General features: G+C 42.2%; 3 protein-coding genes and 1 long non-coding RNA gene across 6 annotated transcripts in view; all 4 read left to right on the top strand.

The window, feature by feature from the left end:
• Nucleotides 1-1,103, top strand: part of BCL10 (BCL10 immune signaling adaptor) — a 55,164-nt gene extending 54,061 nt beyond the window's left edge. The window contains exons 6-8 of one of the 2 annotated variants that reach the window (XM_072127530.1): nt 95-286; nt 420-548; nt 682-1,103. In XM_072127530.1, coding sequence (XP_071983631.1) covers nt 95-286; nt 420-548; nt 682-684 — 324 coding nt within the window. In that variant the 3' untranslated portion in view covers nt 685-1,103. The remainder of the gene's footprint in view (nt 1-94; nt 287-419; nt 549-681) is intronic. The other variant, XM_072127529.1, reaches the window with a different exon arrangement.
• Nucleotides 1,104-1,351: 248 nt separating this feature from the next.
• Nucleotides 1,352-3,033, top strand: LOC140103904 (uncharacterized). Its single transcript, XR_011850202.1, has 2 exons — nt 1,352-2,109; nt 2,729-3,033. It is a non-coding gene; the product is annotated as an uncharacterized lncRNA (long non-coding RNA).
• Nucleotides 3,034-8,806: 5,773 nt separating this feature from the next.
• On the top strand, nt 8,807-12,742 carry LOC140105239 (protein kinase C-like). Its single transcript, XM_072129186.1, has 8 exons — nt 8,807-9,518; nt 9,810-9,967; nt 10,072-10,325; nt 11,314-11,376; nt 11,489-11,627; nt 11,744-11,935; nt 12,069-12,197; nt 12,331-12,742. Exons 1-8 carry the CDS (start codon nt 8,840-8,842, stop codon nt 12,331-12,333), a joined length of 1,617 nt encoding a protein of 538 aa, XP_071985287.1. The 5' UTR covers nt 8,807-8,839; the 3' UTR covers nt 12,334-12,742.
• An 8,378-nt stretch (nt 12,743-21,120) lies between these two features.
• LOC140104090 (protein kinase C delta type-like) lies at nt 21,121-24,955 on the top strand. Of its 2 annotated transcripts, XM_072127447.1 has the most exons (8): nt 21,121-21,832; nt 22,128-22,285; nt 22,394-22,647; nt 23,468-23,530; nt 23,647-23,785; nt 23,902-24,093; nt 24,227-24,355; nt 24,489-24,955. In XM_072127447.1, the coding sequence occupies exons 1-8, from the start codon at nt 21,154-21,156 to the stop codon at nt 24,489-24,491; spliced, it is 1,617 nt and encodes a 538-aa protein (XP_071983548.1). In that variant the 5' UTR covers nt 21,121-21,153; the 3' UTR covers nt 24,492-24,955. The 2 variants fall into 2 exon arrangements, with proteins under 2 accessions (XP_071983548.1, XP_071983549.1); XM_072127448.1 differs by lacking the exon at nt 23,468-23,530.
• The last annotated feature ends 502 nt before the right edge of the window (nt 24,956-25,457 follow it).

Genomic DNA, 25,457 nt, shown 5'->3' with positions numbered 1-25,457 from the left:
TATACACGGTTCCTATCTCAGAGCCGTCCTCATAGTGTTGTGTGTAATTCCCTTCCCAGATATGTCTGCTTATCCACTGTTTGATGTCTTACAGGTGATGGAAGGGGAGCTCTACAACCATCTGGTGGACTCCTTTTCCCTCGGTGTCATCCTATTTATGATGAGCGTAGGTGACCAGCCATACTATGGCCAAGGCTCAATGCAGGACTATTATTGGTCACTGCGGGAAGATGTTCCTGTTTTCATGCCGGGAATGTGCCCTCATGCCATCAGCTTTATAGAAGGGGTGAGTAGTAGTAGATAAAGAAGCATAATGGCAGGAGTATGGAAATGTTAGGTTGCAGAGACATTGTAGTATAACCCACTGTTTTCCCTGAGAAATCTATAGCTCATATCTAATCATCTTTCTCCATTTCTAGCTCCTCTGCAAATCTCCATGTGACCGACTGGCAATTACATCTTCCATCAGATCGCACCCGTTCTTCCACTCAACTGACTGGGGTGCTGTAGAGTCCGGCAACGCCCATCCACCATTCCACGGGGACTTTGTAAGTATAATGATCATAGACATCCACAGTGTTATCATAGAAGTTATATACTATAATATTACCTCTCTATCATAGTTATGTAGTATATATGTGATGAGATGATACTTACACATGCATATTTGTATTTTTACAGTAATTGGCTTATATTAATCAACGCCGCTCCACTATCAACTGGGACTAGACCATCTTTACCGATTATGACCTTCTTAACCGATTAAGGGTTACCGAATTTCCACCACTTTACATCTCCATAGATTTGAGCACCAACAATCCAGGGATTTACTCCGATCGCCATATATGGGGTCAGGAAGGAATTTTTTCCTCTTGTATAAGGACAAACCAACACATGGTCCTCAGAGGTTTTTCGCCTTCCTCTGGATCATCATAGCAAGTAATTACTAGGATGGATTTGAAGAACATTTTTCAACCATACCTGCTATGTAACTATCTAGAAAAGCTCATCTACAAAAGTGGTGATGGCGACAAATACTACCGATTTTGGACACAAAGAAGGAAGTGGATGATCCATCACCTACCAGACAAGGACCAAGAGAAGGATGCAACTACTTCTTCTTGTATTGGCCATGACAGACACAAAGTAGGGGTTACTCCCTTCTTTTACCAACTGGTCATGTAGCCACTGAAGCTGCTGCTTCATGTACAGGCCATGACAGCCAAAAGGATGGGTTCACTCCCCTCCTTTACCTAACGGCCATGGACCGACAGAAGGATGCGGCTGCTCCTTCATCTACCGGCCATGCGCAGACACATGGAAGGGGTCACTCCCTTCCTGTACCTACCAGTCATGAACCGACTGAAGAAAGCAGATGCTCCTTTGTGTATTTCCACCACTAGACAAGTACATAGATTTGAGCACCCACAATCCAGGGATTTACTCCGATCGCCATATATGGGGTCAGGAAGGAATTTTTTCCTCTTGTAAAAGGACAAACCAACACATGGTCCTCAGAGGTTTTTCGCCTTCCTCTGGATCATCATAGCAAGTAATTACTAGGTTGGATTTGTAGAACATTTTTCAACCATAATTGCTATGAAACCATCTAGAAAAGCTCATCTACAAAAGTGGTGATGACGACAAATACTAAAGATTTTGGACACAAAGAAAGAACCGGATGATCCTTCACCTACCAGACAAGGACCAATAGAAGGATGCAACAGCTTCTTCTTGTATTGGCCATGACAGACACAAAGTAGGGGTTACTCCCTTCCTTTTCCTACCAGTCATGGACCCACTGAAGCTGCTGCTTCATGTACAGGCCATGACAGACAAATGGATGGGGTCACTCCCCTCCATTACTTAACCGCCATGGCCTGACAGAAGGATGCGGCTGCTCCTTCATCTACCGGCCATGTGGAGATACAAGGAAGGGGTACCTACCTGTCATGAACCGACTGAAGAAAGCAGATGCTCCTTTGTGTATTTCCACCACTAGACAAGTACATAGATTTGAGCACCCACAATCCAGGGATTTACTCCGATCGCCATATATGGGGTCAGGAAGGAATTTTTTCCTCTTGTATAAGGACAAACCAACACATGGTCCTCAGAGGTTTTTCGCCTTCCTCTGGATCATCATAGCAAGTAATTACTAGGTTGGATTTGAAGAACATTTTTCAACCATACTTGCTATGAAACCATCTAAAAAAGCTCATCTACAAACGTGGTGATGACGACAATTACTACAGATTTTGGACACAAAGAAGGAAGCGGATGATCCTTCACCTACCGGTAATGAACCAACAGAAGGATGTGACTGCTCCTTCTTGTATTGGCCATGACAGACACAAAGTAGGGGTTACTCCCTTCCTTTACCTACCAGTTATGGACCCACTGAAGCTGCTGCTTCTTCTACAGGCCATGACAGACAAAAGGATCGGGTCACTCCCCTCCTTTACCTAACGGCCATGGACCAACAGAAGGATGCGGCTGCTCCTTCATCTACCGGCCATGTGCAGACACAAGGAAAGGGTCACTCCCTTCCTGTACCTTTCGGTCATGGACCGACTAAAGAAATCAGCTGCTGCTTTGTGTAGACAAGTAGACAAGTACAAAGATTTGAGCATCAACAATCCAGGGATTTATTCCGATCGCCATATATGGGGTCAGGAAGGAATTTTTTCCTCTTGTATAAGGACAAACCAACAAATGGTCCTCAGAGGTTTTTTTTGCCTTCCTCTGCCTTCCTCTGGATCATCTACCAGCCAAGGATTACCAGAAGGCCTCATGGATAAACATGGTGTTGTAAGAAGAAACTGAGGAGAACTCCACCAAGGCAGGCCATACCTCAAAGAATCCTGCTCTTCACCTCTACTTCACATATGATCAAGACCTAGATTTCCCAACACAACACCAATACAAGCCAAGGCCCAAAGAGAACAATCTAATGATTTGCTCTTCTCTATCTACCGTGTGCATTACACTCATATGTTTTGCACACAAATAAAAATACCTAATAATCATCTATTAAGGCTTTGGATGAGTTATTTTACTATACAAATCTTATTTAATATTGTGATAAGCAAAGTGTCATCGGGCTGGTGCAGCTGGGGCACTGGATCAGTGTCTGCCAGTGGTGGCTTTGTGGGTGCAATTCCTGAGAAGGGAGATCAGGATGATAATCAAAAGGTCTTATTTACACAGTCCGCCCTTTCACACTCATCCTCTTCAGGAGAAAATAAAAACACTTTAAATACTGTGCCATAAGTGCATTGTGTGTGTGTGAACAAGACCGTCAGACATCTCTCCCATGCATGTTTCCACCTTCCGCTCCCCATACACAGGTGCAAAATCATTATTTTAAAGGTAAACAATACATTGGTCATTTCTCGGCTGCACTGACATCACAAATGTTTTTCTTCATCCCATGGATTTTGTGACTGATCGACAACTTCGGTTTACTAGTCATTGTGCCAAATGCTAGTGAAAGGTAAACATGTCATGTAAAGACATTTGTGCGGTATGTGCAAACATGATTTGCTTTCTAAGAGAGCAGCATGCAACAAGAGAGTGGGCTCCATAGTAAGGGGCAAAATGGGTTCCCATTACGGTGCTACATTTTGTACCTTGACAATATGGAGTAAAGTTTGCTGCTCCTGGAGCACAAACTCTCTGGGGAAGATGGGTGTGGGGAGGGAAGTATGGAGGTGCAGAGTGAGGGGGCAGCTAGTTGGGTAACATGTAGAAGGCGGGGTAGAGTAAAGAGTTGTAGGGAGTCTACTCCTGATCTGGTGCACCCCAATAAGTTTACCAGGCTGGTGGATGAGGGGGATATCAGCTCTAGGGTAGCAGTGCTGCAGCAAGACACGGCCTCTAGCAACCAGGGGACTTTCTGCTCCAGTAAGAAGGGTAATGGGAGCACAGGCAAGGTCAGACAGGTGCTGGTAGTGGGAGAGTCGATTATTAGGGGAACAAACAGGGCAATCTGTCACCAAGACTGTGCAGTGTGTTGTTTGCCGGGTGCTCGGGTTCAGCATGTTTCGGATCGGGTTTACATATTACTGGGAGGGGCTGGTGAGGAACCAGCGTTCATGGTCCACATTGGCACTAATGACAAAGTAAGAGGTAGGTGGAAGGTCCTTAAAAATGATTTCAGGGATTTAGGCTATAAGCTCAGGGCAAGGACCTGAAAGGTAGTTTTCTCCGAAATACTACCTGTACCACGTGCCACACCAGAAAGGAAGCGGGAGATCAGGGAGGTAAATAAGTGGCTCAAAAGTTGGTGTAGGAAGGAGGGTTTTGAGTTCATGGAGAACTGGGCTGACTTTTCTGTCGGCTACAGGCTCTACAGTAGGGATGGGCTGCACCTCAATGGGGAGGGGGCCGCTGTTTTGGGGGAAAAATGGCTAGAAGGTTGGAGGAGTGTTTAAACTAGAGACCTGGGGGGAGGGAAACTATGCTTGTGCAGGGAAAATAGACAGTGTAGTTAGAGAGCTGGGAAGAGTCATAGTCCATGGGGGAGGAAGGGAGAATGGAATGAGACTGGGGAAGCAGAGGAAATGCTGATAAGTAAAATGGATGCAGCTTCAAAGCAAGGTGAAGTACTTATCATGGGGGACTTCAATTACCCAGATATTGACTGGGGGGCAGAAACCTGCAGGTCCTTCAAAGGCAGCAGGTTCTTGTCAACAACAAAAGACAATTACCTTTCGCAACTAATCCTGGAGCCAACAACAGGGGGGGCACTGCTGGACCTTATCCTTACCAACAGACCTGATAGGGTATCAAAACTACAGGTTGGGGGGAACCTATCATTGATTTTGTATTACGCTTTACTAAGAGCGTTAGGGAAGGGGCAACCAACACTCTAAACTTCAGGAGGGCAAATTTTCAGCAACTAAGGGAAGACCTTAAAGGCATAGACTGGGATAATTTCTCAAAGACAAAAGCCCCCTCCCCCTCCAAAATGGGACTTTTTCTCATATATTCTGAAAAAGTCCTGTGAGAAACACATACCTTATGGAAAAAAGCATAAGAGGAACAAGAAAAAGCCAATGTGGCTAACTAGTCTTGTAAGGAAAGCAATAAGCGAGAAAGATAAGGCATTTAAGTAGCTAAAACGTGAAGGTAGCGATGAGGCATTACAGGATTATAGAGAGAAAAATAAATCCTGTAAAAAGCAGATAAAGGCCGCAAAAATAGAGACAGAGAAATATTGCCAGGGAGAGCAAAAATAATCCCAAATTATTTTTCAAGTATATAAATGATAAGAAACTAAAAACAGAGAGTGTGGGTCCCCTTAGAAATAACATGGGGGTCATGGTGGAAGGAGATGAGGAAAGGGCCAATCTACTGAATGTCGCCTTCTCAATTGTCTTTACCCAGGAAAATCCCCTGGTGGAAGGCACAATGAGGAATAATGTTAACTCTTTTTGGAATGTCAACAGTTTAACCCAGGAAGAGGTACGGCGCCGCCTCGCAAGCACTAAGATAGATAAATCACCGGGGCCAGATGGCATACACCCCCGGGTTCTGCATGAATTATGTACCGTGATAGACAGACCGTTATTTTTAATATATGAAGATTCACTGAGGACTGGTTATGTTCCACAGGACTGGCGCAGGGCAAATGTGGTACCAATATACAAAAAAGGATCAAATAGCAATCCTGGAAACTACAGACCCGTGAGTTTAACTGCTGTGGTGGGTAAAATATTTGAGGGGTTTGTTAGAGATGCTATCCTGGAGTATCTCACTGTGCACAACCTTATACCATGGATTTATGAGAGATCGGTCCTGTCCGACTAATCTGATTGGTTTCTACGAGGAGGTAAGTTCAAGACTGGATCTGGGGGACGCTGTGGATGTTGTATATCTGAACTTTTCAAATGCATTGGACAACGTGCCACATAAAAGGCTATAAAATGATACTGCTGGGAATAGGGGAAAATCTGTGTATTTGGGTAAGTAATTGGCTTAGTGATAGAAAACAGAGGGTGGTCATTAATGGCACATTCTCAGATTAGGTTGACGTTACCAGTGGAGTGCCACAGGGGTCAGTATTAGGGCCACGTCTTTTTAATATTTTTATTAATGACCTTGAAGTGGGTTTACACAGTCAAGTTTCAATATTTGCAGATGATACTAAGCTGTGTAAAGTAATAAATACTGAGGTTGATAGTTTAGCTTTACAGAGGGATTTGTGGAAGCTGGAGGAGTGGGCAGAGAAATGGTTGATGAGGTTTAATGTAGATAAATGTAAAGTTATGCACTTGGGCCATGGAAACCAAAAGTATAATTATGTTCTAAACAGTCAATTACTTGGTAAAACTGGAGCTGAAAAGGACCTGTGGGTATTGGTGGATGGTAAACTAAAGCAAATAAAATTATGGGATGTATCAAGAGAGGAATAGATTCTCATGATAAAGACATAGTTTTGCCCTTCTACAAATCCCTGGTCAGACCACACATGGAATATTGTGTACAGTTTTGGGCACCAGTGTATAAAAAGGATATAGAAGAGCTGGAACGGGTGCAGAGGAGAGCAACCAGGATTATTAGGGGAATGGGGGGACTAGATTACAATGACAGATTACAAAATTTGGGATTATTCAGTTTGGAAAAAAGACGACTGAGGGGAGACCTCATTACAATGTACAAATACCTGAACGGACAGTACAAGGATCTCTCCAAAGATCTTTTTATACCTCGGCCTGTGACCAGGACAAGGGGGCATCCTCTACGCCTAGAGGAGAGGCGATTCTACCATCACCATAGACAAAGGTTCTTTACTGTAAGAGCAGTGAGACTATGGAACGCTCTGCCGCAGGAGGTTGTTATGGCCGACTCTATGTACATGTTCAAGAGAGGCCTGGATGCCTTTCTGGAGAGAAAAAATATCACGGGTTATGGGGACAAAACATTTATTTAATTTTTAAAGGTTGGACTTGATGGACTTGTGTCTTTTTCCAGCCTTATATACTATGATACTATGATAAAAAGGGCCAGGTTGTTAAGGGGTTAAGAAAGAATGTCTTGAGGGCCCCTGAAGTTCTGTGCCTATCTAAGATTAACTCCTGGGTCCATCAGCCTTAGTATTATCTGATCTATATTCATATGGAAGCAATGCTCTCGTATTGTACACAGGTACCTAGTGTCTACAGACCCGTAATATGGGGTCAATGACTTCCATTTCACCACCTATAGGTACAATGGACAAAATCATGAACCTCTTGCTTGTTGGAAACATTCTTATGATCTTATAGCCTTTACATTAGATTGGCTTTCAGTAAATTAAAGTTTCAAGTTATTAATGTTGTGTTGACCATTTATTTAATGGAAATGTGCCAAAAATGTATGTCCATGACTGTGTGTATTCATATACACTCACCGGCCACTTTATTAGGTACACCATGCTAGTAACGGGTTGGACCCCCTTTTGCCTTCAGAACTGCCTCAATTCTTCGTGGCATAGATTCAACAAAGTGCTGGAAGCATTCCTCAGAGATTTTGTCCATATTGACATGATGGCATCACACAGTTGCCGCAGATTTGTCGGCTGCACATCCATGATGCGAATCTCCCGTTCCACCACATCCCAAAGATGCTCTATTGGATTGAGATCTGGTGACTGTGGAGGCCATTTGAGTACAGTGACCTCATTGTCATGTTCAAGAAACCAGTCTGAGATGATTCCAGCTTTATGACATGGCGCATTTTCCTGCTGAAAGTAGCCATCAGATGTTACAGGGTACATTGTGCTCATAAAGGGATGGACATGGTCAGTAACAATACTCAGGTAGGCTGTGGCGTTGCAACGATGCTCAATTGGTACCAAGGGGCCCAAAGAGTGCCAAGAAAATATTCCCCACACCATGACACCACCACCACCAGCCTGACCCGCTGATAAAAGGCAGGATGGATCCATGCTTTCATGTTGTTGACGCCAAATTCTGACCCTACCATCCGAATGTCGCAGCAGAAATCGAGACTCATCAGACCAGGCAACGTTTTTCCAATCTTCTACTGTCCAATTTCGATGAGCTTGTGCAAATTGTAGCCTCAGTTTCCTGTTCTTAGCTGAAAGGAGTGGCACCCGGTGTGGTCTTCTGCTGCTGTAGCCCATCTGCCTCAAAGTTCGACGTACTGTGCGTTCAGAGATGCTCTTCTGCCTACCTTGGTTGCAACGGGCGGCGATTTGAGTCACTGTTGCCTTTCTATCAGCTTGAACCAGTCTGCCCATTCTCCTCTGACATTTGGCATCAACAAGGCATTTCCGCCCACAGAACTGTCGCTCACTGGATGTTTTTTATTTTTCGGACCATTCTCTGTAAACCCTAGAGATGGTTGTGTGTTAAAATCCCAGTAGATCAGCAGTTTCTGAAATACTCAGACCATCCCTTCTGGCACCAACAACCATGCCACGTTCAAAGGCACTCAAATCACCTTTCTTCCCCATACTGATGCTCGTTTTGAACTGCAGGAGATTGTCTTGACCATGTCTACATGCCTAAATGCACTGAGTTGCTGCCATGTGATTGGCTGATTAGAAATTAAGTGTTAACAAGCAGTTGGACAGGTGTACCTAATAAAGTGGCCAGTGAGTGTATATATATATATATATATAATAGGTAAATAGTAATATTTATTCTAAATATTCTACAACACATCAGTTCGATGATCTCATAGTAACAGGTCGCCATGGCAACTTATTGTAATGACCTTTGTTTGTGACATCATAATGCATACTATGTCATATAAGTTGCTGTCACCCTAGAAGTAAGTCACTTCCTCACAGACTTCCAAGGGTGAGGTTGTTAATTTGTGCTTCACAATGCATGAAGTTAAAACTTTCCTCCTGCAGAAGAGAACCCAAAGAGATCTGGTTCTACTGCAGCGGAGAGGAATCCATAAAGAGAAGGAAACATTTTTTGCTTTAGGGCGAAATGACAAACCTTCTGATATGGACAATGATGCCTCAAACATGGTATTCAAAAGACAGACTCTGGAGAAAACAAGAAACACCAAGAGACATGAGATCCTTAACCAAAAAAGGAATATGGAGAACATTCTGGAGTCTCACTCTGAAAACTCCACTGATGAAGATCTTCAGAGGGACATTCTTATCGCCATGAAGAAAATTGGAGAACTGGTCCCTGCTACAAGGAGGAGAAACAAAGACACACTCCTCAAAAGGTGGAGAAACATCATCAGCACAGAGTTAGAGATGGAAGAACCTCTCCAAAAAAGACCAAGACATGTCTCTTCCTCCAGATCTGAAGGTCACCGGACATCAAACCTAAAAAGAGAGGCAGCCCAAAGGAGAATCAGGAACAACAGAGACTGGGTTGTCCAATGTAGGAGATGTCTCATCTATGCCAGACCCATAATTAATGGTAATGGAGCTTTAAGAAGGTCCCGGTCATCATCCATAGATATGTCCTTCAAAACATGCAATGAAAGCTTAGGGACTGTCTCTACACCCAGCGGATCATTGGAGCAAGATGCACCAGGTGAGAAGGAATATCTCGGTATCAAAAGACTAGAGGGGGGTGAGGGGCCTCATTTTAATTATTACATATTAGGCCTTTTTGTCAAATCAATCGGCATTTTATAGAAACTGTCCTTAGTTCCATGGAATTCTCAGACATGGAATCTAAGCTCAGATTGGTTTCTACAGGCAACAAGGAAAATTAATATTTAATTAGATTTGTTGAATGAGGCCCGTAGGTAATAACATAGATTTTTTTTCTACTAAAATAAAATGTGAAAATTGAGATTTAAATAATCTTTTCTCTCCACAGATATCTTTCATTCTGCCTTTGACCAAGTGGACATGCTAGAAGAAGATCTTGGTCATGTCTATATCTGTCCTCCATCCCCCACAGAATGGGTCAACAGCAGTGTTGACCTTAACAGCCTCCAATTTGTAAACTTTCTTGGAGAGGGGACGTTTGGAAAGGTAAGTGGCCACAATGGTAAACTACTTCTTGTCATCAGACATATCTTTAAAAAAAGGGACTTCTTCTTCCTTTAAAATTCTGACCTATTCAACTTTTCTTCCAGGTTCTCCTGGCATCAGATCCAGCCAGTGAAGAACTGCTGGCCGTCAAAGTCATGATGAAGTCAAGTGAGGTAGAACATGACATCCAAACAGAGCTGGAAGTGCTGAAGATCGGCACTGGATGCCGCTTCCTTACATCTCTGCGGGCATATAAAGAGACTCCCGAAAATTACATCATTGTCATGGACTATATGGCTGGAGGAGACCTGCACGATCTCATCACAGAGTTGATGCCGTTTGACATGCAAACTACAAGGTACATTTCATATGATCATATATTATAGGACATGTGTTATTATCTTATCTTGTATGATCATGTATTATAGGACATGTGTTATTGTCTTATGTTGTATGATCATGTATTATAGGACATGTGTTATTATCTTATGTTGTGTGATCATGTATTATAGAACATGTGTTATTATCTTATCTTGTATGATCATGTATTATAGGACATGTGTTATTGTCTTATGTTGTGTGATCATGTATTATAGAACATGTGTTATTGTCTTATGTTGTATGATCATGTATTATAGGACATGTGTTATTGTCTTATGTTGTATGATCATGTATTATAGGACATGTGTTATTGTCTTATGTTGTATGATCATGTATTATAGGACATGTGTTATTATCTTATGTTGTATGATCATGTATTATAGGACATGTGTTATTATCTTATGTTGTATGATCATGTATTATAGGACATGTGTTATTATCTTATGTTGTATGATCATGTATTATAGAACATGTGTTATTATCTTATGTTGTATGATCATATATTATAGAACATGTGTTATTATCTTATGTTGTATGATCATGTATTATAGGACATGTGTTATTGTCTTATGTTGTATGATCATATATTATAGAACATGTGTTATTATCTTATGTTGTATGATCATGTATTATAGGACATGTGTTATTATCTTATGTTGTGTGATCATGTATTATAGGACATGTGTTATTGTCTTATGTTGTATGATCATGTATTATAGAACATGTGTTATTATCTTATGTTGTATGATCATGTATTATAGGACATGTGTTATTATCTTATCTTGTATGATCATGTATTATAGGACATGTGTTATTGTCTTATGTTGTATGATCATGTATTATAGGACATGTGTTATTATCTTATGTTGTATGATCATGTATTATAGGACATGTGTTATTATCTTATGTTGTGTGAATGATTATGTAAGTGATCACTGATCAATCATCTACTTTCTCCTCCACAGAATGTTTGCGGCAGAGATGGTGTGCGGACTGGAATATCTTCACGATCATGGCGTCATACATCGGTAAGTCAGGCAGAAACGTATCTCCTGAGACTCCACGAGTTGTCTTCATATATATATATATGTATATTATTTAAAGTTTTATTAGTTGATTAATTGTCTGTTTCTTCTACAGTGACTTGAAGCCTTTAAATATCCTCCAGGATGCCAACGGACACATCAAGATCGCTGATTTTGGCTTATCAGCAGTAAACGTGTTTAAGGGGGAAAGAACAAGAGGCATCGTAGGCACTAGAGGTTACATAGCTCCAGAGGTAAGGAACATAATCCCCTATATATACACGGTTCCTATCTCAGAGCCGTCCTCATAGTGTTGTGTGTAATTCCCTTCCCAGATATATCTGCTTATTCACTGTTTGATGTCTTACAGGTGATGGAAGGGGAGCTCTACAACCATCTGGTGGACTCCTTTTCCCTCGGTGTCATCCTATTTATGATGAGCGTAGGTGACCAGCCGTACTATGGCCAAGGCTCAATGCAGGACTATTATTGGTCACTGCGGGAAGATGTTCCTGTTTTCATGCCGGGAATGTGCCCTCATGCCATCAGCTTTATAGAAGGGGTGAGTAGTAGTAGATAAAGAAGCATAATGGCAGGAGTATGGAAATGTTAGGTTGCAGAGACATTGTAGTATAACCCACTGTTTTCCCTGAGAAATCTATAGCTCATATCTAATCATCTTTCTCCATTTCTAGCTCCTCTGCAAATCTCCATGTGACCGACTGGCAATTACATCTTCCATCAGATCGCACCCGTTCTTCCACTCAACTGACTGGGGTGCTGTAGAGTCCGGCAACGCCCATCCACCATTCCACGGGGACTTTGTAAGTATAATGATCATGGACATCCACAGTGTTATCATAGAAGTTATATACTATAATATTACCTCTCTATCATAGTTATGTAGTATATATGTGATGAGATGATACTTACACATGCATATTTGTATTTTTACAGTAATTGGCTTATATTAATCAACGCCGCTCCACTATCAACTGGGACTAGACCATCTTTACCGATTATGACCTTCTTAACCGATTAAGGGTTACCGAATTTCCACCACTTTACATCTCCATAGATTTGAGCACCAACAATCCAGGGATTTACTCCGATCGCCATATATGGGGTCAGGAAGGAATTTTTTCCTCTTGTATAAGGACAAACCAACACATGGTCCTCAGAGGTTTTTCGCCTTCCTCTGGATCATCATAGCAAGTAATTACTAGATTGGATTTGAAGAACATTTTTCAACCATACCTGCTATGTAACTATCTAGAAAAGCTCATCTACAAAAGTGGTGATGGCGACAAATACTACCGATTTTGGACACAAAGAAGGAAGTGGATGATCCATCACCTACCAGACAAGGACCAAGAGAAGGATGCAACTACTTCTTCTTGTATTGGCCATGACAGACACAAAGTAGGGGTTACTCCCTTCTTTTACCAACTGGTCATGTAGCCACTGAAGTTGCTGCTTCATGTACAGGCCATGACAGCCAAAAGGATGGGTTCACTCCCCTCCTTTACCTAACGGCCATGGACCGACAGAAGGATGCGGCTGCTCCTTCATCTACCGGCCATGTGCAGACACAAGGAAGGGGTCACTCCCTTCCTGTACCTACCAGTCATGAACCGACTGAAGAAAGCAGATGCTCCTTTGTGTATTTCCACCACTAGACAAGTACATAGATTTGAGCACCCACAATCCAGGGATTTACTCCGATCGCCATATATGGGGTCAGGAAGGAATTTTTTCCTCTTGTATAAGGACAAACCAACACATGGTCCTCAGAGGTTTTTCGCCTTCCTCTGGATCATCATAGCAAGTAATTACTAGGTTGGATTTGTAGAACATTTTTCAACCATAATTGCTATGAAACCATCTAGAAAAGCTCATCTACAAAAGTGGTGATGACGACAATTACAACTGATTTTGGACACAAAGAAAGAACCGGATGATCCTTCACCTACCAGACAAGGACCAATAGAAGGATGGAACAGCTTCTTCTTGTATTGGCCATGACAGACACAAAGTAGGGGTTACTCCCTTCCTTTTCCTACCAGTCATGGACCCACTGAAGCTGCTGCTTCATGTACAGGCCATGACAGACAAATGGATGGGGTCACTCCCCTCCATTACTTAACCGCCATGGCCTGACAGAAGGATGCGGCTGCTCCTTCATCTACCGGCCATGTGCAGATACAAGGAAGGGGTACCTACCTGTCATGAACCGACTGAAGAAAGCAGATGCTCCTTTGTGTATTTCCACCACTAGACAAGTACATAGATTTGAGCACCCACAATCCAGGGATTTACTCCGATCGCCATATATGGGGTCAGGAAGGAATTTTTTCCTCTTGTATAAGGACAAACCAACACATGGTCCTCAGAGGTTTTTTGCCTTCCTCTGGATCATCATAGCAAGTAATTACTAGGTTGGATTTGAAGAACATTTTTCAACCATACTTGCTATGAAAGCATCAAGAAAAGCTCATCTACAAAAGTGGTGATGACGACAAATACTACAGATTTTGGACACAAAGAAGGAAGCTGATAATCCTTCACCTACCGGTCATGGATCAACAGACGGATGTGACTTCTCCTTCCTGTATTGGCCATGTCAGACACAAAGTAGGGGTTACTCCCATCTCTTACCTACCAGTCATGGACCCACTGAAGCTGCTGCTTCTTTTACAGCCCATGACAGACAAAAGGATGGGGTCACTCCCCTCCTTTACCTAACGGCCATGGACCGACAGAAGGATGTGGCTGCTCCTTCATCTACCGGCCATGTGCAGACACAAGGAAGGGGTCACTCCCTTCCTGTACCTTTCGGTCATGGACCGACTGAAGAAATCAGCTGCTCCTTTGTGTATTTCCACCACTAGACAAGTACATAGATTTGAGCATCAACAATCCAGGGATTTATTCCGATCGCCATATATGGGGTCAGGAAGGAATTTTTTCCTCTTGTATAAGGACAAACCAACACATGGTCCTCAGAGGTTTTTCGCCTTCCTCTGGATCATCATAGCAAGTAATTACTAGGTTGGATTTGAAGAACATTTTTCAACCATACTTGCTATGAAACCATCTAAAAAAGCTCATCTACAAACGTGGTGATGACGACAATTACTACAGATTTTGGACACAAAGAAGGAAGCGGATGATCCTTCACCTACCGGTAATGAACCAACAGAAGGATGTGACTGCTCCTTCTTGTATTGGCCATGACAGACACAAAGTAGGGGTTACTCCCTTCCTTTACCTACCAGTTATGGACCCACTGAAGCTGCTGCTTCTTCTACAGGCCATGACAGACAAAAGGATCGGGTCACTCCCCTCCTTTACCTAACGGCCATGGACCAACAGAAGGATGCGGCTGCTCCTTCATCTACCGGCCATGTGCAGACACAAGGAAAGGGTCACTCCCTTCCTGTACCTTTCGGTCATGGACCGACTAAAGAAATCAGCTGCTGCTTTGTGTAGACAAGTAGACAAGTACAAAGATTTGAGCATCAACAATCCAGGGATTTATTCCAATCGCCATATATGGGGTCAGGAAGGAATTTTTTCCTCTTGTATAAGGACAAACCAACACGTGGTCCTCAGAGGTTTTTTTGCCTTCCTCTGCCTTCCTCTGGATCATCTACCAGCCAAGGATTACCAGAAGGCCTCATGGATAAACATGGTGTTGTAAGAAGAAACTGAGGAGAACTCCACCAAGGCAGGCCATACCTCAAAGAATCCTGCTCTTCACCTCTACTTCACATATGATCAAGACCTAGATTTCCCAACACAACACCAATACAAGCCAAGGCCCAAAGAGAACAATCTAATGATTTGCTCTTCTCTATCTACCGTGTGCATTACACTCATATGTTTTGCACACAAATAAAAATACCTAATAATCATCTATTAAGGCTTTGGATGAGTTATTTTACTATACAAATCTTATTTAATATTGTGATAAGCAAAGTGTCATCGGGCTGGTGCAGCTGGGGCACTGGATCAGTGTCTGCCAGTGGTGGCTTTGTGGGTGCAATTCCTGAGAAGGGAGATCAGGATGATAATCAAAAGGTCTTATTTACACAGTCCGCCCTTTCACACTCATCCTCTTCAGGAGAAAATAAAAACACTTTAAATACTGTGCCATAAGTGCATTGTGTGTGTGTGAACAAGACCGTCAGACATCTCTCCCATGCATGTTTCCACCTTCCGCTCCCCATACACAGGTGCAAAATCATTATTTTAAAGGTAAACAATACATTGGTCATTTCTCGGCTGCACTGACATCACAAATGTTTTTCTTCATCCCATGGATTTTGTGACTGATCGACAACTTCGGTTTACTAGTCATTGTGCCAAATGCTAGTGAAAGGTAAACATGTCATGTAAAGACATTTGTGCGGTTAAAGAGTATGTGCAAACATGATTTGCTTTCTAAGAGAGCAGCATGCAACAAGAGAGTGGGCTCCATAGTAAGGGGCAAAATGGGTTCCCATTACGGTGCTACATTTTGTACCTTGACAATATGGAGTAAAGTTTGCTGCTCCTGGAGCACAAACTCTCTGGGGAAGATGGGTGTGGGGAGGGAAGTATGGAGGTGCAGAGTGAGGGGGCAGCTAGTTGGGTAACATGTAGAAGGCGGGGTAGAGTAAAGAGTTGTAGGGAGTCTACTCCTGATCTGGTGCACCCCAATAAGTTTACCAGGCTGGCGGATGAGGGGGATATCAGCTCTAGGGTAGCAGTGCTGCAGCAAGACACGGCCTCTAGCAACCAGGGGACTTTCTGCTCCAGTAAGAAGGGTAATGGGAGCACAGGCAAGGTCAGACAGGTGCTGGTAGTGGGAGAGTCGATTATTAGGGGAAGAAACAGGGCAATCTGTCACCAAGACTGTGCAGTGTGTTGTTTGCCGGGTGCTCGGGTTCAGCATGTTTCGGATCGGGTTTACATATTACTGGGAGGGGCTGGTGAGGAACCAGCGTTCATGGTCCACATTGGCACTAATGACAAAGTAAGAGGTAGGTGGAAGGTCCTTAAAAATGATTTCAGGGATTTAGGCTAGAAGCTCAGGGCAAGGACCTGAAAGGTAGTTTTCTCCGAAATACTACCTGTACCACGTGCCACACCAGAAAGGAAGCGGGAGATCAGGGAGGTAAATAAGTGGCTCAAAAGTTGGTGTAGGAAGGAGGGTTTTGAGTTCATGGAGAACTGGGCTGACATTTCTGTCGGCTACAGGCTCTACAGTAGGGATGGGCTGCACCTCAATGGGCAGGGTGCAGCTGTTTTGGGGGAAAAATGGCTAGAAGGTTGGAGGAGTGTTTAAACTAGAGACCTGGGGGGAGGGAAACTATACTTGTGCAGGGAAAATAGACAGTGTAGTTAGAGAGCTGGGAAGAGTCATAGTCCATGGGGGAGGAAGGGAGAATGGAATGAGACTGGGGAAGCAGAGGAAATGCTGATAAGTAAAATGGATGCAGCTTCAAAGCAAGGTGAAGTACTTATCATGGGGGACTTCAATTACCCAGATATTGACTGGGGGGCAGAAACATGCAGGTCCTTCAAAGGCAGCAGGTTCTTGTCAACAACAAAAGACAATTACCTTTCGCAACTAATCCTGGAGCCAACAACAGGGGGGGCACTGCTGGACCTTATCCTTACCAACAGACCTGATAGGGTATCAAAACTACAGGTTGGGGGGAACCTATCATTGATTTTGTATTACGCTTTACTAAGAGCGTTAGGGAAGGGGCAACCAACACTCTAAACTTCAGGAGGGCAAATTTTCAGCAACTAAGGGAAGACCTTAAAGGCATAGACTGGGATAATTTCTCAAAGACAAAAGCCCCCTCCCCCTCCAAAATGGGACTTTTTCTCATATATTCTGAAAAAGTCCTGTGAGAAACACATACCTTATGGAAAAAAGCATAAGAGGAACAAGAAAAAGCCAATGTGGCTAACTAGTCTTGTAAGGAAAGCAATAAGCGAGAAAGATAAGGCATTTAAGTAGCTAAAACGTGAAGGTAGCGATGAGGCATTACAGGATTATAGAGAGAAAAATAAATCCTGTAAAAAGCAGATAAAGGCCGCAAAAATAGAGACAGAGAAATATTGCCAGGGAGAGCAAAAATAATCCCAAATTATTTTTCAAGTATATAAATGATAAGAAACTAAAAACAGAGAGTGTGGGTCCCCTTAGAAATAACATGGGGGTCATGGTGGAAGGAGATGAGGAAAGGGCCAATCTACTGAATGTCGCCTTCTCAATTGTCTTTACCCAGGAAAATCCCCTGGTGGAAGACACAATGAGGAATAATGTTAACTCTTTTTGGAATGTCAACAGTTTAACCCAGGAAGAGGTACGGCGCCGCCTCGCAAGCACTAAGATAGATAAATCACCGGGGCCAGATGGCATACACCCCCGGGTTCTGCATGAACTATGTACCGTGATAGACAGACCGTTATTTTTAATATATGAAGATTCACTGAGGACTGGTTATGTTCCACAGGACTGGCGCATAGCAAATGTGGTACCAATATACAAAAAAGGATCAAATAGCGATCCTGGAAACTACAGACCCGTGAGTCTAACTGCTGTGGTGGGTAAAATATTTGAGGGGTTTGTTAGAGATGCTATCCTGGAGTATCTCACTGTGCACAACCTTATACCATGGATTTATGAGAGATCGGTCCTGTCCGACTAATCTGATTGGTTTCTACGAGGAGGTAAGTTCAAGACTGGATCTGGGGGACGCTGTGGATGTTGTATATCTGAACTTTTCAAAGGCATTTGACACCATGCCACATAAAAGGCTATAAAATGATACTGCTGGGAATAGGGGAAAATCTGTGTATTTGGGTAAGTAATTGGCTTAGTGATAGAAAACAGAGGGTGGTCATTAATGGCACATTCTCAGATTAGGTTGACGTTACCAGTGGAGTGCCACAGGGGTCAGTATTGGGGTCACGTCTTTTTAATATTTTTATTAATGACCTTGAAGTGGGTTTACACAGTCAAGTTTCAATATTTGCAGATGATACTAAGCTGTGTAAAGTAATAAATACTGAGGTTGATAGTTTAGCTTTACAGAGGGATTTGTGGAAGCTGGAGGAGTGGGCAGAGAAATGGTTGATGAGGTTTAATGTAGATAAATGTAAAGTTATGCACTTGGGCCATGGAAACCAAAAGTATAATTATGTTCTAAACAGTCAATTACTTGGTAAAACTGGAGCTGAAAAGGACCTGTGGGTATTGGTGGATGGTAAACTAAAGCAAATAAAATTATGGGATGTATCAAGAGAGGAATATATTCTCATGATAAAGACATAGTTTTGCCCTTCTACAAATCCCTGGTCAGACCACACATGGAATATTGTGTACAGTTTTGGGCACCAGTGTATAAAAAGGATATAGTAGAGCTGGAACGGGTGCAGAGGAGAGCAACCAGGATTATTTTTGGGGGAATGGGGGGATTACAATACAATGACAGATTACAAAATTTGGGATTATTCAGTTTGGAAAAAAGACGACTGAGGGGAGACCTCATTACAATGTACAAATACCTGAACGAACAGTACAAGGATCTCTCCAAAGATCTTTTTATACCTCGGCCTGTGACCAGGACAAGGGGGCATCCTCTACGCCTAGAGGAGAGGCGATTTTACCATCACCATAGACAGGGGGCAGCCTCTACACCTAGAGGAGAGGAGGTTCTACCATCACCATAGACAAAGGTTCTTTACTGTAAGAGCAGTGAGACTATGGAACACTCTGCCGCAGGAGGTTGTTATGGCGGACTCTATGTACATGTTCAAGAGAGGCCTGGATGCCTTTCTGGAGAGAAAAAATATCACGGGTTATGGGGACAAAACATTTATTTAATTCTTAAAGGTTGGACTTGATGGACTTGCATCTTTTTCCAGCCTTATATACTATGATACTATGATAAAAAGGGCGAGGTTGTTAAGGGGTTAAGAAAGAATGTCTTGAGGGCCCCTGAATTTCTGTGCCTATCTAAGATTAACTCCTGGGTCCATCAGCCTTAGTATTATCTGTTCTATATTCTTAAGGAAGCAATGCTCTCATATTGTACACAGGTACCTAGTGTCTACAAACCCGTAATATGGGGTCAATGACTTCCATTTCACCACCTATAGGTACAATGGACAAAATCATGAACCTCTTGCTTGTTGGAAACATTCTTATGATCTTATAGCCTTTACATTAGATTGGCTTTCAGTAAATTAAAGTTTCAAGTTATTAATGTTGTGTTGACCATTTATTTAATGGAAATGTGCCAAAAATGTATGTCCATGACTGTGTGTATTCATATACACTCACCGGCCACTTTATTAGGTACACCATGCTAGTAACGGGTTGGACCCCCTTTTGCCTTCAGAACTGCCTCAATTCTTCGTGGCATAGATTCAACAAGGTGCTTTAAGCATTCCTCAGAGATTTTGGTCCATATTGACATGATGGCATCACACAGTTGCCGCAGATTTGTCGGCTGCACATCCATGATGCGAATCTCCCGTTCCACCACATCCCAAAGATGCTCTATTGGATTGAGATCTGGTGACTGTGGAGGCCATTTGAGTACAGTGACCTCATTGTCATGTTCAAGAAACCAGTCTGAGATGATTCCAGCTTTATGACATGGCGCATTTTCCTGCTGAAAGTAACCATCAGATGTTGGGTACATTGTGGTCATAAAGGGATGGACATGGTCAGCAACAATACTCAGGTAGGCTGTGGCGTTGCAACGATGCTCAATTGGTACCAAGGGGCCCAAAGAGTGCCAAGAAAATATTCCCCACACCATGACACCACCACCACCAGCCTGAACCGTTGATACAAGGCAGGATGGATCCATGCTTTCATGTTGTTGACGCCAAATTCTGACCCTACCATCCGAATGTCGCAGCAGAAATCGAGACTCATCAGACCAGGCAACGTTTTTCCAATCTTCTACTGTCCAATTTCGATGAGCTTGTTCAAATTGTAGCCTCAGTTTCCTGTTCTTAGCTGAAAGGAGTGGCACCCGGTGTGGTCTTCTGCTGCTGTAGCCCATCTGCCTCAAAGTTCGACGTACTGTGCATTCAGAGATGCTCTCCTGCCTACCTTGGTTGCAACGGGTGGCGATTTGAGTCACTGTTGCCTTTCTATCAGCTCGAACCAGTCTGCCCATTCTCCTCTGACCTCTGGCATCAACAAGGCATTTCTGCCCACAGAACTGCCGCTCACTGGATGTTTTTTCTTTTTCGAACCATTCTCTGTAAACCCTAGAGATGGTTGTGCGTGAAAATCCCAGTAGATCAGCAGTTTCTGAAATACTCAGACCAGCCCTTCTGGCACCAACAACCATGCCACGTTCAAAGGCATCAAATCACCTTTCTTCCCCATACTGATGCTCGTTTTGAACTGCAGAAGATTGTCTTGACCATGTCTACATGCCTAAATGCACTGAGTTGCTGCCATGTGATTGGCTGATTAGAAATTAAGTGTTAACAAGCAGTTGGACAGGTGTACCTAATAAAGTGGCCGGTGAGTGTATATATATATATAATAGGTAAATAGTAATATTTACTCTAAATATTCAGTAAATATCAGTTCGATGATCTCATAGTAACAGGTCGCCATGGCAACTTATTGTAATGACCTTTGTTTGTGACATCATAATGTATACTATGTCATATAAGTTGCTGTCACCCTAGAAGTAAGTCACTTCCTCACAGACTTCCAAGGGTGAGGTTGTTAATTTGTGCTTCACAATGCATGAAGTTAAAACTTTCCTCCTGCAGAAGAGAACCCAAAGAGATCTAGTTCTACAGCAGCGGAGAGGAATCCATAAAGAGAAGGAAACATTTTTTGCTTTAGGGCGAAATGACAAACCTTCTGATATGGACAATGATGCCTCAAACATGGTATTCAAAAGACAGACTCTGGAGAAAACAAGAAACACCAAGAGACATGAGATCCTTAACCAAAAAAGGAATATGGAGAACATTCTGGAGTCTCACTCTGAAAACTCCACTGATGAAGATCTTCAGAGGGACATTCTTATCGCCATGAAGAAAATTGGAGAACTGGTCCCTGCTACAAGGAGGAGAAACAAAGACACACTCCTCAAAAGGTGGAGAAACATCATCAGCACAGAGTTAGAGATGGAAGAACCTCTCCAAAAAAGACCAAGACATGTCTCTTCCTCCAGATCTGAAGGTCACCAGACATCAAACCTAAAAAGAGAGGCAGCCCAAAAGAGAATCAGGAACAACAGAGACTGGGTTGTCCAATGTAGGAGATGTCTCATCTATGCCAGACCCATAATTAATGGTAATGGAGCTTTAAGAAGGTCCCGGTCATCATCCATAGATATGTCCTTCAAAACATGCAATGAAAGCTTAGGGACTGTCTCTACACCCAGCGGATCATTGGAGCAAGATGCACCAGGTGAGAAGGAATATCTCGGTATCAAAAGACTAGAGGGGGGTGAGGGGCCTCATTTTAATTATTATATTACATATTAGGCCTTTTTGTCAAATCAATCGGCATTTTATAGAAACTGTCCTTAGTTCCATGGAATTCTCAGACATGGAATCTAAGCTCAGATTGGTTTCTACAGGCAACAAGGAAAATTAATATTTAATTAGATTTGTTGAATGAGGCCCGTAGGTAATAACATAGATTTTTTTCTACTAAAATAAAATGTGAAAATTGAGATTTAAATAATATTTTCTCTCCACAGATATCTTTCATTCTGCCTTTGACCAAGTGGACATGCTAGAAGAAGATCTCGGTCATGTCTATATCTGTCCTCCATCCCCCACAGAATGGGTCAACAGCAGTGTTGACCTTAACAGCCTCCAATTTATAAACTTTCTTGGAGAGGGGACGTTTGGAAAGGTAAGTGGCCACAATGGTAAACTACTTCTTGTCATCAGACATATCTTTAAAAAAAAAAAGGGACTTCTTCTTCCTTTAAAATTCTGACCTATTCAACTTTTCTTCCAGGTTCTCTTGGCATCAGATCCAGCCAGTGAAGAACTGCTGGCCGTCAAAGTCATGATGAAGTCAAGTGAGGTAGAACATGACATCCAAACAGAGCTGGAAGTGCTGAAGATCGGCACTGGATGCCGCTTCCTTACATCTCTGCGGGCATATAAAGAGACTCCCGAAAATTACATCATTGTCATGGACTATATGGCTGGAGGAGACCTGCACGATCTCATCACAGAGTTGATGCCGTTTGACATGCAAACTACAAGGTACATTTCATATGATCATATATTATAGAACATGTGTTATTATCTTATCTTGTATGATCATGTATTATAGGACATGTGTTATTATCTTATGTTGTATGATCATGTATTATAGGACATGTGTTATTATCTTATCTTGTATGATCATGTATTATAGGACATGTGTTATTGTCTTATGTTGTGTGATCATGTATTATAGGACATGTGTTATTATCTTATGTTGTATGATCATGTATTATAGGACATGTGTTATTATCTTATGTTGTATGATCATGTATTATAGGACATGTGTTATTGTCTTATGTTGTATGATCATGTATTATAGGACATGTGTTATTATCTTATGTTGTATGATCATGTATTATAGGACATGTGTTATTATCTTATGTTGTATGATCATGTATTATAGGACATGTGTTATTATCTTATGTTGTATGATCATGTATTATAGGACATGTGTTATTATCTTATGTTGTATGATCATGTATTATAGGACATGTGTTATTGTCTTATGTTGTATGATCATGTATTATAGGGCATGTGTTATTATCTTATGTTGTATGATCATGTATTATAGGACATGTGTTATTATCTTATGTTGTGTGATCATGTATTATAGGACATGTGTTATTATCTTATGTTGTGTGATCATGTATTATAGAACATGTGTTATTATCTTATGTTGTATGATCATGTATTATAGGACATGTGTTATTGTCTTATGTTGTGTGATCATGTATTATAGGACATGTGTTATTATCTTATGTTGTGTGAATGATTATGTATGTGATCACTGATCAATCATCTATTTTCTCCTCCACAGAATGTTTGCGGCAGAGATGGTGTGCGGACTGGAATATCTTCACGATCATGGCGTCATACATCGGTAAGTCAGGCAGAAACGTATCTCCTGAGACTCCACGAGTTGTCTTCATATATATATATATATATGTATATTATTTAAAGTTTTATTAGTTGATTAATTGTCTGTTTCTTCTACAGTGACTTGAAGCCTTTAAATATCCTCCGAGATGCCAACGGTCACATCAAGATCGCTGATTTTGGCTTATCAGCAGTAAATGTGTTTAAGGGGGAAAGAACAAGAGGCATCGTAGGCACTAGAGGTTACATAGCTCCAGAGGTAAGGAACATAATCCCCTATATATACACGGTTCCTATCTCAGAGCCGTCCTCATAGTGTTGTGTGTAATTCCCTTCCCAGATATGTCTGCTTATCCACTGTTTGATGTCTTACAGGTGATGGAAGGGGAGCTCTACAACCATCTGGTGGACTCCTTTTCCCTCGGTGTCATCCTATTTATGATGAGCGTAGGTGACCAGCCATACTATGGCCAAGGCTCAATGCAGGACTATTATTGGTCACTGCGGGAAGATGTTCCTGTTTTCATGCCGGGAATGTGCCCTCATGCCATCAGCTTTATAGAAGGGGTGAGTAGTAGTAGATAAAGAAGCATAATGGCAGGAGTATGGAAATGTTAGGTTGCAGAGACATTGTAGTATAACCCACTGTTTTCCCTGAGAAATCTATAGCTCATATCTAATCATCTTTCTCCATTTCTAGCTCCTCTGCAAATCTCCATGTGACCGACTGGCAATTACATCTTCCATCAAATCGCACCCGTTCTTCCACTCAACTGACTGGGGTGCTGTAGAGTCCGGCAACGCCCATCCACCATTCCACGGGGACTTTGTAAGTATAATGATCATAGACATCCACAGTGTTATCATAGAAGTTATATACTATAATATTACCTCTCTATCATAGTTATGTAGTATATATGTGATGAGATGATACTTACACATGCATATTTGTATTTTTACAGTAATTGGCTTATATTAATCAACACCGCTCCACTGTCAACTGGGACTAGACCATCTTTACCGATTATGACCTTCTTAACCGATTAAGGGTTACCGAATTTCCACCACTTTACATCTCCATAGATTTGAGCAACAACAATCCAGGGATTTACTCCGATCGCCATATATGGGGTCAGGAAGGAATTTTTTCCTCTTGTATAAGGACAAACCAACACATGGTCCTCAGAGGTTTTTCGCCTTCCTCTGGATCATCATAGCAAGTAATTACTAGGTTGGATTTGAAGAACATTTTTCAACCATACCTGCTATGTAACTATCTAGAAAAGCTCATCTACAAAAGTGGTGATGGCAACAAATAGTACCGATTTTGGACACAAAGAAGGAAGTGGATGATCCTTCACCTACCAGACAAGGACCAAGAAAAGGATGCAACTACTTCTTCTTGTATTGGCCATGACAGACACAAAGTAGGGGTTTCTCCCTTCTTTTACCAACTGGTCATGTAGCCACTGAAGCTGCTGCTTCATGTACAGGCCATGACAGCCAAAAGGATGGGGTCACGCCCCTCCTTTACCTAATGGCCATGGACCGACAGAAGGATGCGGCTGCTTCTTCATCTACCGGCCATGCGCAAACACAAGGAAGGGGTGAATCCCTTCCTGTACCTACCAGTCATGAACCGACTGAAGAAAGTAGATGCTCCTTTGTGTATTTCCACCACTAGACAAGTACATAGATTTGAGCATCAACAATCCAGGGATTTATTCCGATCGCCATATATGGGGTCAGGAAGGAATTTTTTCCTCTTGTATAAGGACAAACCAACACATGGTCCTCAGAGGTTTTTCGCCTTCCTCTGGATCATCATAGCAAGTAATTACTAGGTTGGATTCGAAGAACATTTTTCAACCATACTTGCTATGAAACCATCTAGAAAAGCTCATCTACAAAAGTGGTGATGACGACAAATA

The sequence above is a fragment of the Engystomops pustulosus genome, chromosome 10, assembly GCF_040894005.1.
Source record: "Engystomops pustulosus chromosome 10, aEngPut4.maternal, whole genome shotgun sequence".
Taxonomy (NCBI): Eukaryota; Metazoa; Chordata; class Amphibia; order Anura; family Leptodactylidae; genus Engystomops; species Engystomops pustulosus.
The sequence above is the reverse complement of the archived record's forward strand: the minus strand, read 5'-3'. Positions and strand labels throughout refer to the sequence as shown.

What these genes read in the sequence shown, in the direction of transcription:
- LOC140105239 (XM_072129186.1), top strand. Translation starts at nt 8,840, where the DNA reads ATGCATGAAGTTAAAACTTTCCTCCTGCAGAAGAGAACCCAAAGAGAT. An exon ending in ATTGGAGCAAGATGCACCAG is followed by an intron (nt 9,519 to 9,809) that starts GTGAGAAGGAAT and finishes TTCTCTCCACAG; the next exon opens with ATATCTTTCATTCTGCCTTT. An exon ending in GATCATGGCGTCATACATCG is followed by an intron (nt 11,377 to 11,488) that starts GTAAGTCAGGCA and finishes TTTCTTCTACAG; the next exon opens with TGACTTGAAGCCTTTAAATA.
- LOC140104090 (XM_072127447.1), top strand. Translation starts at nt 21,154, where the DNA reads ATGCATGAAGTTAAAACTTTCCTCCTGCAGAAGAGAACCCAAAGAGAT. An exon ending in TTTGACATGCAAACTACAAG is followed by an intron (nt 22,648 to 23,467) that starts GTACATTTCATA and finishes TCTCCTCCACAG; the next exon opens with AATGTTTGCGGCAGAGATGG. An exon ending in CCATCAGCTTTATAGAAGGG is followed by an intron (nt 24,094 to 24,226) that starts GTGAGTAGTAGT and finishes CTCCATTTCTAG; the next exon opens with CTCCTCTGCAAATCTCCATG.